This window comes from Cydia strobilella, chromosome 5, assembly GCF_947568885.1.
Source record: "Cydia strobilella chromosome 5, ilCydStro3.1, whole genome shotgun sequence".
NCBI lineage: Eukaryota > Metazoa > Arthropoda > Insecta > Lepidoptera > Tortricidae > Cydia > Cydia strobilella.
Window position 1 is genome coordinate 18,650,798 of NC_086045.1, and position 15,824 is coordinate 18,666,621.

Here is a 15,824-nt window from a genome sequence, read left to right on the forward strand (position 1 = left end):
GTGACCCTGCCTGTGAAGCCGGTCCTGGGTTCGAATCCCGGTAAGGGCATTTATTTGTGTGATGAGCACAGATATTTGTTCCTGAGTCATGGGTGTTTTTCTATGTATTTAAATATTTATATATTATATATATCGTTGTCTGAGTACCCATAACACAAGCCTCCATGGGCTTACCGTGGGACTTAAATTGTCAATCTGTGTAAGAATGTCCTATAAAAATTATTAATTATTGCTGACGCAATCAGAATGTTTAGCTAATACTTATGTCACCTATTTTACTTATCAAGGAAATATACTGTGACATGGCCCGAGTCAACGCTGTAACAGTAACGTTGCTGCAGTCGTCATTCAAATGTCACTGTCATTTATTCATAACAAAAATTGTTTGTTACTTTCCTGACATCCATACACATACCGCAGATTGGCCGTCAAAGGGTTAATATAGCTTTACACGATGTTATGGCGAGAGGATGTTATAATTAAGTTATTAAGATTAAAGACCGGTGGAGCACTCTTGGACAGGCAGCCGCAGAGGTTAAGTAATTGATAAAGCTAACCCCGCTGCCTTAATCACGGTCAGCTCAAAGCGGGGCTTATCGACAAGTTCGCAGACAACTTAATAAATAGATTAGTTGTTATGAGTGCCCTTGTCTTGTATTGTACACATTTACCCGCCTCACGCTTACCCACTTTAACATTAAGGGCCACTTGCACCATTCGCTGCGTCTTACGTAAGCGAACAACTCGCGAACACGAAGCGAAGCGGATCGGCGCGGCGCGGCGGGCCCACGGCGGCGTTCGCGTTCGCAACGAGATCGCCCAAGGATTGATTCACTCCGCGCCGCATCGGTCGCGTGTTAACCCGGGGTTAACCGGTTAAACCTGGAGTTACCATGGTTACCAGTACAATTTGACACTGGGTTAACGGTTTACCGGTAAACCGTTAACCCAGTGTGGTGTTAGTGGGATGGTGCAAGTGGGCGTAAGTAAATATGTGTGTACGTAATTAAGTATTAAGTATAGTACTTGTAATCATGGTTTGTTTAATTTGCAATCAACTTTGTTAAATAGTAAGACAACGTCAAATAGGTAAAGTTGTTTTTTTGTAGTGATTGACTTAGATATGGGTATTTTAGTGTAACATGAAATGTGACTTAAAAAGAAAAGAGGTAGGACGTAGGTATTTTTGTGTCGGTTGTGGAAATTGTGGCACAATATTACTAGATTATTAAATAGTTTTAAGATCGAATATAAACTAAGCTAAGTACTTATATACTTAATCTAATTACCTACGTAGGTTTCAGTCAATAGGGAGTCGTTAGTAATTAATATAATAGCCACTGACCTTATATTGCGTAGCTAAGTAGAGCGCGTAGTGATTGGAGTGGGCTCTGGTGCCTTTGCGTGACGTATTCGTTAAGCTACAGGTTCAGTTTCAGTTTGATAGCGCATTGATGTGCGTGGATACTTTCCACCATTTTTAATATGGAAAACTTACCGCCCCGCGGCTTCGCGGCGCACGGCGCGAAAATTTAAAATATTGCTTTGCCGCCCAAGGGGATATAGATGTAATTAAATAAATACGTACAGCAGCTCACAGAATTACATGCAAAATAAAGGCTGGAACAATCGTCGTATATTATTTGGTTTGCTACTCTATCCATGGCTCATTTTGATACAGACAAAAACGGTAACTGTAACATAGGTATATACAATATTTACCGGCATTTATTTAACAATACTTTTTTTTACCCGAATAAATAATAACGACTTTTTAGTTACAAAATTAAATTCTGTAGGGGCAGCGAAATGACAGAGAAATTTAAATTTTCACCACAAAAAAAAAGCCGAGCGCGCAAGGTACATTTTTTTCTTATCACCAGCCAGAGTGCGCGCGGTAACTGCACCGACTGCAGTCTGCACCATCACCATGCAGGTTTGCCATGTTACAAAGTGAAAATATAATGATATTGTGTTTCAATTAGTTTCAATTATTATAGAAGTATATTTAGTGGTCGAACAGAAATCAGAATGTTCGATTAAGAGACAGAATGATAGAGAACAACTTATATTCCATTAGAAGAACTTAATCGATCTGTTAATTCTAATAATTTCTAATCAAAATCTCCAACAAAACTTCATCATCATCATCATCATGTCAGTCGATAGACGTCCACTGCTGGACATAGGCCTCCCCCAAGGCTCGCCACTCCGACCGATCCTGTGCCGCTCGCATCCACCGAATTCCCGCGACCTTCACCAGTCACCAGGTCGTCGCTCAGCAACAAAACTTATTTACAACTGATGTCTGAAAGTTCTGAAACAAAGTGATGAGTGTATATTAAAACGCGCCATAAATTTTCTCATTAAATAACCAGACTCGAAAATAAACCAATTTATGGTTAATTACGCAACGTATTTAAATGTAAGTAGGCCGATCGGAGAGTTAGTTTCGTGTGACTGGTTGGTATTAACTATTTACAGCGACGAGGCGACGACTTGTTTAAATTCCTCCGTTATTTACGACCACGTGTCTCCCGTGACTCATACGCACTAGCTCGCTAATAAACATACACAAAAGAAAAAATAAACTACTAACTTCCTTTCGCGTGCTTACGAACATAAAAGTTTTTCGTGCGTATCCTAACGAAAACATAAATTAGGTAAATTTACTGCGTTTTATAGAGAGCATCCATCCCCTTCGTTACAATATGTTCGTAACAACTGAGGGTCAACGCGCAGTCAAATCTCCCCCACGATTCCGAAGCGGCTCCGGATCGGCGAAATTATCAAAACTTTTTAACTTACAAGTTTTCGTAGTCTTGTCCTTACGAGTGGAGCGGAGCGCGCTTCCTTCGCGTGGAGCTTTCAAAGGTCGAACCGTTTCAGGTTCGTGCCGTCCTTGTTTGCCACAAACGGAGGGTGCAGCAACGCAGAGACGCGTTTCGGTTAGATCCGTTGTCTCATGTGGCGAGTTTACCGGTTCCATTCCGGCGGCGAGTTCTCAGTCAGTTGAACTCAGTTGCCGCCGCTGCGATGTTGGGGGCGCACGCCGGGCCGGTCGCTCGCCGACTTCTCGCAGTGACGATCGCGACGATACTTCTTCCCCAACTAATAAATCAAGCCAACCCAACAAAGTAAGCGCTCACGAACAGATTATAACTTGATGTGAGATAACGAGCGCTGCATGATAGTGATTAATCGCTAAAGTACATTCAACTCTATTCGAAATCAACCGTAATCCGCGTTTCGATTTACGGGTAATGTAAACACACACGGTTGAAGTTTTCCGGAATAAGCTGTTGACTTTACTAACAATACTTCTGGAACTGGATGCATTGTTTGAAGGATTGTTAGCGATAATGTAGGCAGTTTGGTGGGGTCAGACGGTGTACGTTAGTGAATGTGTTGGATGTGATAGACGAACTTCAGGATGGGTGGACAGTGGACTTTTGGCGCGCTGTGGACGTTGCTGGCGGTCGTGCTGGGGGACTCTTGGACCGCCTACCAGGAGCAGCCGTGTTGCCGGCCCGTCTCGCACCACCGCGTCCGGCATCATCGAGGTGAGTCACCCTTCCTCTCTAGAGCACACGATCTCTGACCCAGGACAACGTCATCGTTCTATGTAATTTACATTCTATACTTAGATTAAATTATTTATTTCCGCTACCCAAAGGTTATCTGGAAGAGATCGCGCTTCAGCGATTAGACCGCCTGTTTTTTATATCTACCTTTAATCATTTTACTGAGGTAGCCAATATAGAGTATTCTATCACCTATCTACTCTACTCAGCAACATTGAGATAAGCAAAACTGAGATTGCATCTTTAATTTTTCATATATCCTTAAAATGTTAAAAACTAAACCATGTAATATAAAATTTTAAGAAAGTGGTCAAATTCAATACATTGACTGATAAACAAGTAAGTGTATGAATACAGTACAGATAACTAGGTTTACTTACCTTTGTTCTCGAGTTGTGACTAATCAGAAACACGCAATAGGTAGGCGTACCCAATACTCTTATAGATCTCGGGCCAGGGAAAGATTTCCACAACCAATCGCCTCCCGGACGAAAACTCGTATAGTGGTTAACGGATATGTATGATGAACCCTCGTGAACGTCAGCTGCCGCTCCGTTGGTTGGTTGAGGAATGGCAGCAAATAAATTCTTTAAAAAAATTTACTCATCGCCTCCCGCTTGATACTTTGTCAGATGATAGTTTAGATGCTATTGTTAATAAAACAAATCGTCAGCCTGTTGTATCGCGGTGGAAAAACCGTGTTACGCGTTTCGGTGGCTGCCATTCCTCAACCCACCAACGTAGCGGCAGCACGAGGGTTCATAATACATGGCCGTTAATCGCTATATGAATTTTCGCTCGGGAGGCGATGACTGACAAAATTTGCGCCTGGCTCGCGGTCTATTAAATATTCTTTGCCCACTGGAGAATTGTCGACTGTCTCGTCTATCTATCTATCTACCAACTATGAAGGATAAGTAAGTACCTATATTATATTTTAACAGTAAAATAACTTGAAAAATGTATCTAGCAACCAAAGAGAATACATAGGATAGAGGGGTACTGTCATTGTAAATTTTTAAGTCACAGTAAATTTACTACCATCTACCACACATTTACCACACATGGTTAAAACTAAAAATAAAAATATATACAGAAAAAATGTATACAGGATGGCCCAAAAATATGTGCATTCCCGTTGCCAGGGAGATTTTAGGATTACATCACTGAGCAACTTTTACTATGGGACAAACCCCGAAATCGCGAAAAAAATTTGGCTGTTTCATACATTTTGGCTGGTCCATTTTCTATGGGGGGGTAAAAATTTTTTTCGCGATTTCGGGGTTGGTCCCATAGTAAAAGTTGCTCAGTATAATTTACTGATACCCACATATACCGAACTATCAGGTGAACTTTTCCGTACGCTACTATATTGTGTATGCTAAGAAATCAATAAAATAATAAAGTAACTAGGTAGGTACAATCTACTTAGCCTTCTTCCTTGCTCCATCCCACAATCAACAATCTACAATAGGTAGGTACAATCTACTTAGCCGTTATCAAAAATGAAAAATAGGTACAGCCGCCTGCAATAATAATTGTTACTCTTCGAAGGCCGCAAAAATAGTTATGTGATACACTCTTATGGCTCTACAGATAAGATCGTGTTCGTGTCAGATATTTATACGGCATTTGTGCAGGTGACTGTACTGATAAAAACTGCTTAAGAGCATAGTTTATGACCGCTTCTCCATTCAAACGTAGTCCCTATTTAATTTACCACTCTGGATATTGGCATTATGGAAAATTACCTAAATCTTAGCATGACTCACGACAGTTTTAATTCGATTAATAGGTAACCTACCTACACAAATAAACTGAGAAGCAAAACAGGTAATTTAATAATAGAAATGAAAGTATGACTATAACAAAGATATATGTAAGTAACTCCGTATAAGATAAGTAAAGTCTTTGGCCTATACTCGGCGTTGACGACACCGGTTGATATTTGGGTGAATCAACTTTTTCTTGTCACTCGTTGCCATGGTTACGTTCTCCTGGGTCACTCTTAAAACCCCGATTTTATGGTAATTAAAATAACCAAACATGCATTTTTGTGATAGATAAATATAAGGCCTTTCCACTGAGCTACCACTAATAAGCACGTTTGTGGATTGTTATACAACATTCCGTCTAACAAACTGTGCTAATATTGTCCCCTGGCTGACGGGACACAATAACAACAAAAAATAGTTGATTCACCTATTTAACAATTTTAACACATATCAGTGAAAGAACATGGGTAAGTCATATGGCGTTAAAAAAAAACATTTATCCATATACATATACATTATGTGATATTTTTATACATTTTAATTTAAATCGTATACTATCTATTCTCTAAATTCTCTTTATCTATAGTTAGCGGCAAATTGCATGCTAACAGATGTCCGCGTCTTGCAGCCGACGCACGGAACTATAAACTAAAATAAACACTCAGGGAGAGGCAACGTAAGTACCTATGTAAGTATGTACCTTTGTAGGACGGGATTTTGCATAAGAACGAAAAGAAAGTTTTCACAAGAACCGGCGTAAAAAGATCATAATAGTTTGTGCTTGCGAGGGAAACGTAGGTAATTAAAGCATATCATCATCATCATGTCAGCCGATAGACGTCCACTGCTGGACATAGGCCTCCCCCAAGGCTCGCCACTCCGACCGATCCTGTGCCGCTCACATCCACCGAATTCCCGCGACCTTCACCAGCATAAAGCATATATATAATTAATAATAAACGTAACTAGATTTCTGTACTTAATGAATTAATTAATTAGTAATAAAGTTATGTTGCTCCATATTAAAATGATAGCTAGGCATTTCTAATTATCTACGCATGTCAGTATTATGTTAATTGAATACCTATATTAGATGAATGGATTGAGTCTAGTGTACTTCGGTCCATTTTATGATTAAATTAAATATTAAATTAATATTTATTAAACAAGAACACAATTATTACAAGAGTTACACTAATCTAGCCGTTTTATGCGCATTTTAGTTCAGTATTATAATTTTTTATGAATATTTCAGTTACTTGGCATTTCTAAGCGATATAAGTATTTGAAGTTCTGAGCGCATTTTCGTGTCGAGCGAGATGGACATTAAAATTTTGGGCCGAGTGGTCTAGGGGAATTCTTTTGGGGCGCGACGGGCAAAGTCTCCGTCATTAGCAAGTAATAAGCATTCTTCAGTGGCGCCAAGCAATAAAAATGCGCTAGATATTAATGCTTGCTCAGAATGGCGTTTATAAGTTTCCCCGTACATTGCTGGTTAAGTTATTAAAAATGCTTTCATTTCGTCACAACATTTCTTGTTTACTCTATATCCAAATGACAAAAAAAAACAAATTATTTCTGAGTGGAAACTTGCATTAAATTCTACGAGAACGTTCCTGCGTTTTTGACTTGTACATTGCTAAGTGAGAGTGAATGAAGCCTAATAAAAATATCCAACACTATTGGATCGTTTCACTAACGAAGTAATTTTGCACTTTTGATTTACTTTGTGTTCAGAGAAAATGAACCGTCTAATATCAACTTTATGAGTAGCCATTAACAGGCGTTCCCCTCTGTCGAAAATAGGCGGACAATGTTCATATACAATGTAAGGGTAAGGACTGACGTTTATCTGATATGGCTATTTTTACGTTACGTATACATTTGACGTGCGACGTGCCCCTCCCTCGCAAAAATCGGCAGACTGTTTTGTACAGAAAATTCCTCCTAATCCTCTAAGCTTTTTTATTATTATTCAGTTTCAAAAAAGTCAACCAACATTAACAGAAATAGTTAGTCTGAAAGCTAAGCCGAAATCTTAAGTGCATCCGTTTGAACTCATAGACGTTTGCAGCCGCAGCCCTTGATTGGTAAAGGGATTGGTGAGGCGTATTGATCTATTGATAGAAATTCAAGCCCATTGTGTCAACAAACTAACTGCGATGACTAACAATCGCTTCAATCGGGTTTTTGAACGTTCAAGAATCTTACTTGATTGATCATTGATAATTGGCTTTTAATTAAACAAAGTGGGTATACCTGCCTAAGAATATTTAGTAATAATACATATCTTTTGGAATTTGGAGCCTACGCAACCGTTTGGAATTGCTGCCTATCTTTATTACAACTAACAAGGAATCGTTGAGGTTTGCATGCGGAGCGGAGTGGAGCAAAAAACACGAGGATACAACGCACGGGTGCCGGGGCGCGGGGCGTGGGGCGCAAACCGGCCGCGCCGGCGCAGGTAATTGACTCCGTCTGCCAACTTGGCTAAATTGAGTTATAAACCAAACCAGAATCATAGGGAAAACCAAATGGTCGTAAGTCGAACAGTTAAAACGTCTGAGTGCTCGTCACTGCCCCAGTGGCACGAAACCGCAATATTTCTTTTTTTATACCATGTCGATGGCAATCAAGCATACGGCCCGCCTGATGGTAAGCAGTTACCGTAGCCTATGGACACCTGCAACACCAGAGATATTACACGCGCGTTGCCGACCCTTTAAAAACCTGTACACTCGTTTTTTGAAGAACCCCATACTGTAGCCCCTCGGGAAAACCTCGGCAAGGAGCTCATTCCACAGCCGAAGCGTACGCGGGAGGAAATTCCTCTTAAACCGCACAGTACACAGTATTACGCGACCATTTAGGTTCTAGGGTGTGAGGCTGAGGATAAACACCCTGCCGATGGTGTTCATGGTGTTAAATACATTGAATGGACACTACAAATGAATCCATTTATAATTTGATCTTGCGATTTTGTAGCTATGAAATCATTAGACTCATTAGCAATAGAGGTGACAGCGGAGTCCCAACTAGGGCATTAGCATCGTATGTCGAGAACTGGGAGGTTTAGATGCCTGTTCCTTTGAAGTCTTTGATCACAATTCTGATAGCTAATACCGATACGAACGATGCCATTGTTCTTAGCTACAATTGAAATTGAATTGTGACGTCAGACACATAGACAGACTAAAATGATTCAATCAGCAAGAGTAGATACTAAGAACTTTTCACCTCAGCAGATCGAACAAGCCTACTTTCGTCACTCCAGGGAGTAAAACAAAGTAGTTTTTAATTTAGTGAAGGCCATGAACTGCCACTTCATACTTCTATTACAAATTCGAATTTTTAACCTTTAATATGTTCTCACTACTGAGGTGAAAAATAATATGTGCAACACGAGTGCAAAGTTATTTTACATCTCGTGTTTTTGAGTCCCTCGCTACGCTCAAGATTCTTACTTAGTATCACTCGTTTCGCTCGAGATTCAATTATAGAATCTTTCGCTTACTCGGGCCTCAAAATCAACACTCGCAAGAAAAACCAACTTTCCTCTCTTGCTGCACAAATAACTATTGTATCGTAGGTACTGTTCAAGCCGATATGTAGTACATATTTAGTTTACAAGCTTTAGTTTGTTGTCCAAATTACCTCAAAGATGTCGCTGTACCCGACGCAAACTAGATAACTTTGTTTATATAAAATACCGATATGTGGCAGTTCCTTATATAGGTTTTATGAAATACTAGCGTTATCTAGTTTGCGTCGGGAACAGCGACATCTATGAAGTAATTTGAACAACAAAGTAAACATACTCTATATCGGCTCGAACATACTCCCGCCTAAATGACAGAATGTCATTTCTTAATAAAATAAATTAGTCTACATATTATGACTAAAATATTTAAATTGCTATTCAACGTAAATATGTATGTTTTTGTAAATTCCACACTGCGTACTGGGGCCCGTTTCTCAAAAGCTTGTAGCTTGTAATACAAGTGGAAGTCTCTTTCTAACAAAAGTTGTCAAAAAGTGACATCCGCTTGTATTACAACTTACAAGTTACAAGCTTTTGAGAAACGGGCCCCTGGTATTTTAGTATTCAAATGAAGACATACCTAGTTTTATTTATTCTAAATACGAAGGGCCCATTACATTGGAGACAGTCAGATCATACCTATATCAATAATAGGATGCTCTACTTGATAACATGTTTATGCTATAATTATGCTATGAAATCGAGTGCGCATATTTGAAATTAGATATAGAATTCCACATTATTTCCACAAATAAATCCTTGATTCAATTAATTTCAACATTAAATTTAAATCAAACTTTTGGATACACCTTTGAAACGAGTTATACCGTAGGTATCTAGTAAAAAGACCCGCGGCAATAACTTATTCTTTGCTATTTTTAAATGTCAGCTTCCTTAATTTATCTTCGAAATAAGTTGCGCTCAATTTAAAAGCTTCTGCGGGTAGTCAACAATAGAACATTAATCTTGACGGGACCAACGACACTGGACAATAATGTACAATAACGTGCTTTTTTCATTGCGAGCTTACGTTTTTCTATTTCGGCTATTACGGAATCCTAACCTCTATTATTTTAGTTGTTCGGCGTAGGCAAAGATAGATATAACTCCGTAATAGATGGATACAGTCTAAGGAAAAAACGTGCCTCGAAAATCACGAAAATTTGATTCTCGATCAGATGGCGCCACTAGTTTTGGCCTACACTCGTATAGAGGGCGTTGACGGTTTCGTTTGTTATTTAACAATTTTAACGCATATCAGTGAAAGAACATGGGTCAAAATCATAAAAATAGTTAATGCAAATAAAAAAAATCATTTAAATACATTCTATCGTATTTTTATAAATCTTCATTTTTAGTTTTAAAGTGTGTCGACAGATGGCAGTGAATTTACTGGGGTTACAAAATTTACTAAGACAGTACCGCTCTAGTATAAGTTGCTCTGTGGGCGTAGGTAATGTGGCATCGTGTGACCACAAGACCACAAGGGCCGCCAACAATGTCCGTCGGCCTGGCGTGTGGTCCGACGAGAGGCCGCGAAATCGCTCTGACAGCAACGATCTTATCGCTATCGCTATCATATAACCTATTAACTTTGAGCCAGTTGATTCGGATGTGATTTTCAGTGCTGTTAAAACAAGTTTTACACAAAAACATTTTTTAAGTCCTATTAAATTTAGTATCACGAGAATTTTCGATTTTTAGATTAGTTCAGGGGTTGGTTGATTTGAGTGGTCTTAATTAATTAATTAATCGTATGGCATAAAATACAAAAATAGGCAATTAATCATATTAGCACTGTTAAGTCTAGTAACTTAAACGTCAACATTCAGGGTGCTGAGCCAAGCAGCTGCGTCGGGTGTGAGATGCAGCAGATATTCTGGAGGTCCTTGGTATGAATGAAGGGGGCAGCGCTGGATAATATGGTTCACCGCAATCACACAGAGCTGAGTCCCTCCACCCCCAGTTGTGCAAAAGGTAGTTGCATCGGCCGTGACCCGGTCTTGGTTAATAGGTACCTAATAAATACCTATACATACTTCGTTTTTTTAGCATTAGAAAGAAGGTAAGCGATCTTGACGTGTTTTTTTAATGAAAAACGCTTGAATGTTAAGTCACGGCAAATATGTAATAATTATAAATCATATACGACCAATTATTCTTTTGCTTTCATAAGTAATGGTTACTGATTTTTAGGGTTCCGTACCCAAAGGGTAAAAACGGGACCCTATTACTAAGACTCCGCTGTCCGTCTGTCCGTCCGTCTGTCCGTCTGTCACCAGGCTGGATCTCATGAACCGTGATATCTAGACAGTTGAAATTTTCACAGATGATGTATTTCTGTTGCCGTTATAACAACAAATACTAAAAACAGAATAATATAAATATTTGAATGGAGCTCCCATACAACAAACGTGATTTTTTTGCGGTTTTTTTCCGTAATGGCACGGAACCCTTCGTGCACGAGTCCGACTCGCACTTGGCCGGTTTTTAAAAAGCGTTTTTCAGTAAAAAGATGTCAAGATTGTATACCTTTTTTCTAATGCTAAAAAAACGAAGTGGCAAGTCATCCAAATAACGAACACAAAGAAGAAACAGAAATTCTCTAAATACATTTTTCAATAAATCTCAGCAAAACTAATGAATATAATTTTCAATAAAAATACCAGTGTGAAATGTAAGTATCTTGTTTCCATCCGTATCGTATATCTATTAAGTTTCCAAGACACGGTAATATTGCATGGCGTCTTGTAGGGATTTCCTTGTGGTGTTAACCGAGCTTTATTGGCCGTGTACCGTCGCTGTGTGACTCGAGTCAGCCTCTGCAAATCGAACTGACAGTCTTGATACGATTGACGCCGACTGCCTCGTACCGTACCTCGTACCACTTTATCTATCGAGTAAATACCCCGCACATGCATGGAGTAATTTGAACTGTCTGTACAATCTGTATATATCAGACGGTTGATTGCGAGCTGAGGCGTGAATGCAGTCAAAATATATTGAGGCGGAAACATTAAATCTCACTTATGGGCTGCGAGACTTGCATTACTTTTCTTGTTAGTTTTATTAAATTAATAGATCAGTAAATATGTTTAGTAGTATTCTTAGTATTTTAGTAGGGATAGTAGCGACATATATAATTTGTGGTAGCGATAACAAAGTTATTGTTTGTCATCACTATCAGTGCGTGAACTCGTAAACAGCTCGTAAGCTTCGGGTAAACTTGCCTGGTTCTAGTTTATCTAAGTTTGGGTTGCATCGCCGTCTTACTTCGATGTTGACAGGTTGTAAACGTGGTAAAATACGGCCCGTTTTATGGTCAGACATGAAGATACACGTGTTAGTTTCTACAGACGAAAATTTAGTGTGAAGAGAATTTAATTGGGTACTAAAGGAAACAACGCGCCGGTTAACAAACAATGTCGACTAGATAAACTTTACAGTGAAGCTAGATTGCCGTTTATATTGTTGTGATTTGGCGAGTTTGTTTAATTAAATATTTAAAAAAAGTAAAAAGGTAGGTTGTCGAAACGTGTTTTATTAAATTCAATATACGAGTGAAACCCCGTTGAAATATAAATTGGCAATTGTTTTCCAATTTTTGTGCAATTCATACCCGCCGGGTTGTGTTTATGGCAACGCTTAGTTGAGTGGAATGATTGTGTAAAACTGTTGGACGGACTCCAACGGGCGCGGCGCGAGAAACAAACGACACAAATAAAGTCAAATAAGTGAACCTGGCTGACTCCCGCTACAGGGCTGAGCACAGAGGTAAATATACTGGTTTATGAACTTTGGAAATACGCCTACCAACACCGACTTGATGAGTATGTTGTCAAAGATTCAAAGAAAATTGCTTTGCGCGACTATTTTAGGGTTCCGTACCCAAAGGGTAAAACGTGACCCTATTACTAAGACTCTGATGTCCGTCCGTCTGTCTGTCTGCCTGTCTGTCCGTCTGTCTTCAGGCTGTATCTCATGAACCGTGATAGCTAGACAGTCGAAATTTTCACAGATGATGTATTTCTGTCAAATACTAAAAACAGAATAAAATAAATATTTAAGTGGGGTTGTTTGGTTATTTTGCCTAATAGAATTGCAGCCTAATTATTTATTGCAGCCTAATATAAACAGGCTCTAAAATATTAGAAGCTGCTACTGTGTTTAAAAACAAATAATTTTTAAATATAAATCTCGGATTCCCCTCGAGTCCGCGGATGCTTATCGCAAATGACTTCTGGGCGGGACTCTTATCTTCCGAGAAATTCTTGGTCAATAATCCAATCTCTTTGGGTTGTTGTTCATATCGACGCTATACCTTACAGGCCTTCATTCCTTCACAGGCGTGATCCGTAATCTAACGGAAGTGATAAGAACGCCGAGGAATGCGATAGTTTTCCCGCCTAAAGGTCAAATTGCCGTTAAAATAGATAGTCTATAGTTTTAGCTAGCTAAAAGCTACTTTTTTATTATAAAGGGCGATTTTTAGGGTTCCGTACCTCAAAAGGAACAAACGGAACCCTTATTTATTTGTTTATAGGATCACTTTGTTGTCCGAGGGCGTCGCCAGCTGATGGGCTAGGGGGGAGTTTATATGGCCAATGGCCAAGGGGAGGGGGAGGGGCATACGTTTAGTTAGAAATTTTGTTCTATATATTCTGCCCCCCTTGGCGACGCCCATATATGCGTCCGCCCGTCTATCCGTCCGTCCGTCCGTCTGTCAAGACCCTTTATCTCGGAAACGCGTGGAGGTATCGAGTTGAAATTAAATAAAAAACTAATATACATACTCAGGTCGAAAGCCCCTTGAAGCTGTGAAAAAATCAAACTTCTAATAACGTAAAAAAAATATGGCCGTTTATACCGCATAAAATGTACATTTCGACCCTCTCAAGGGAACCCAAATTTATATCGTTAAAATTGTTGACCTAGAACTATGAAATTTGGCAAGTAATATCGCCTTACACTACAAGTACAGGGAAATATCTGAAAACTACAAATTTGTTAAAAATTAAAAAAAGTTTAATTTGTACGGAACCCTCGGTGGGCGAGACCTACTCGCACTTGGCCGTTTTTTTAACCCTTAGCCACACTTCGTCAGGTGAATATTTAGGTCATATTGAACAACTTTTACTATTGGAATAAGCTCGAAATCGCAAAAAATAGATTAATTTGTTTCATACATTTAATTGCTCATAGAGACAGAGAACATTTTTCGTGATAGCGGGGTTGAGATTCATTTTGAATGTTGTTCAGTCATTTACCTTACAGCGCCACGGGTAAGGGTTGAAAAAACAACATGCAGGCAGTTTTTTTTAGTCGCACACTCGAGATTCCGAATAGTGTGACTGTCATGTCGATGGGTACTAAATCAATGGTGGATTTAGGTCAAATCTAACCATACGGGCTCTATTGTCATTGTCACTTCAGATAAGGGGAGATACGCGTAATCTGTACCAGCACTGACTGCGTTCCGGGAATCCGAAGCAGAAAGAGGTCTAAGCGCCAAACAAAATTGATGGAATTGAGAGCTGCTACGTTATCAGCCTTCTTGTTTTATTCGTCCATGTTGGCGTATGTGTTTACAGGGATATTATAGGCTAGGCGCCTGGCGCTGCTGTTGCGTCTCGTTGGCAGAGCTCCAGTCGTTTCAATTTTCCTGCGGGACTCTCTGTAAACATCCCTAAATGATAAACGGATAATTTAACGCTTCAACAGAACTGGAAAAATTGTGCATCCATTTATTTGGTCGGCCATACGAGCGGGAAGACATTCGTTGTAGAAATTTATGAGTTCATGTAAGAGGTCGCCTTTTACACAGACGTTTTTCGTGTACGATGTACTTGGTGTATAGGTACCGTAAAATGGGGTGAGTAGGAACAGAACTGACATTCAAACCTCGATAACATTTTATTTTTACATATGCAAACTGAATGGTGTATATTATAAGTGTTCCGGGCGTTTGTATTTAAGTCTTTATTTTATTTTGTGTAGTTCCATTTCATAACTTTGACGATAAACAGGAAATACTACCTCACCCCGTAGTCCCTCGTAATTGGGATGAGATGGGTTTTCATACAAAGGTGATTTAGGAAGATTGTTGGATCGTTTTTTTTTAATTATGAGTATAGCTCCATAAAGACGCCGGTTCGAATCCGGCCTTCACCACTGGAGGGCTTCGTCACTTTTTCTTTAATATATGACATCTATTACAGTTTTTAATTTATATATAGTAGTGTGACTACTTTAAAAAACACAAATCAAAATATTTAATAAAATAATTTGATTTGTTCTCAAACTTGTTTATAGCTCCATATTCAATTGGAATACATTATTTTTGTAGCAGTAGCCTTAAAATTCCATCTCACCCCCCTTTCATACTTTCTCTCCCCATTCAAAACCCAACTCTCCCCGCGAACCCTACTCACCCCATTTTACGGTACCTACTAAATCTGGAGACGGTTTTGTGTTGATTTTTTAAAGGTTAGGTACATGAATTACTTAATTAACTGGACTAGCAAGGGTGAATATGATTTGAATCAATACTTTTTATATAAAGACCAATTAGGCTGTTCAGGAAATATGTAGCTTTTGTTAATTTACCTAATAGTAATACAGAGTGATTCAGGAGACGTGAGCAGGATCAAGCATGCGCATTCAGTAAGTTATATATAAGCAACTGTTTCGTACCAGTGTTAGTGAGATTAACGTTAATTTATTTTTCACTGACAAATAAAAAGTTTTAATTTATTTACGACATTCATGGTCACCCTACAATACTTCCGTTAAATACCGATACTCTGTTTTATCCACGACAAGTGTCAAATTGAATGTCATCGAAGTCTGGTTACTTTTGAAAAATCGTATCTCACTCAAGTGTGACATTTTATTTTCTTCATAATCAAAGAGGTTTTATCTTTA

The 15,824-nt window shown here is 39.0% G+C and overlaps 1 protein-coding gene across 1 annotated transcript in view; it reads left to right on the top strand.

Annotated features, from left to right (window-relative positions):
* Nucleotides 1-2,947: 2,947 nt before the first annotated feature.
* Nucleotides 2,948-15,824, top strand: part of LOC134741505 (semaphorin-2A-like) — a 78,025-nt gene continuing 65,148 nt past the window's right edge. The window contains exon 1 of the mRNA XM_063674307.1: nt 2,948-3,563. Within this exon, the coding sequence (XP_063530377.1) occupies nt 3,434-3,563 (130 nt within the window). The 5' untranslated portion in view covers nt 2,948-3,433. The remainder of the gene's footprint in view (nt 3,564-15,824) is intronic.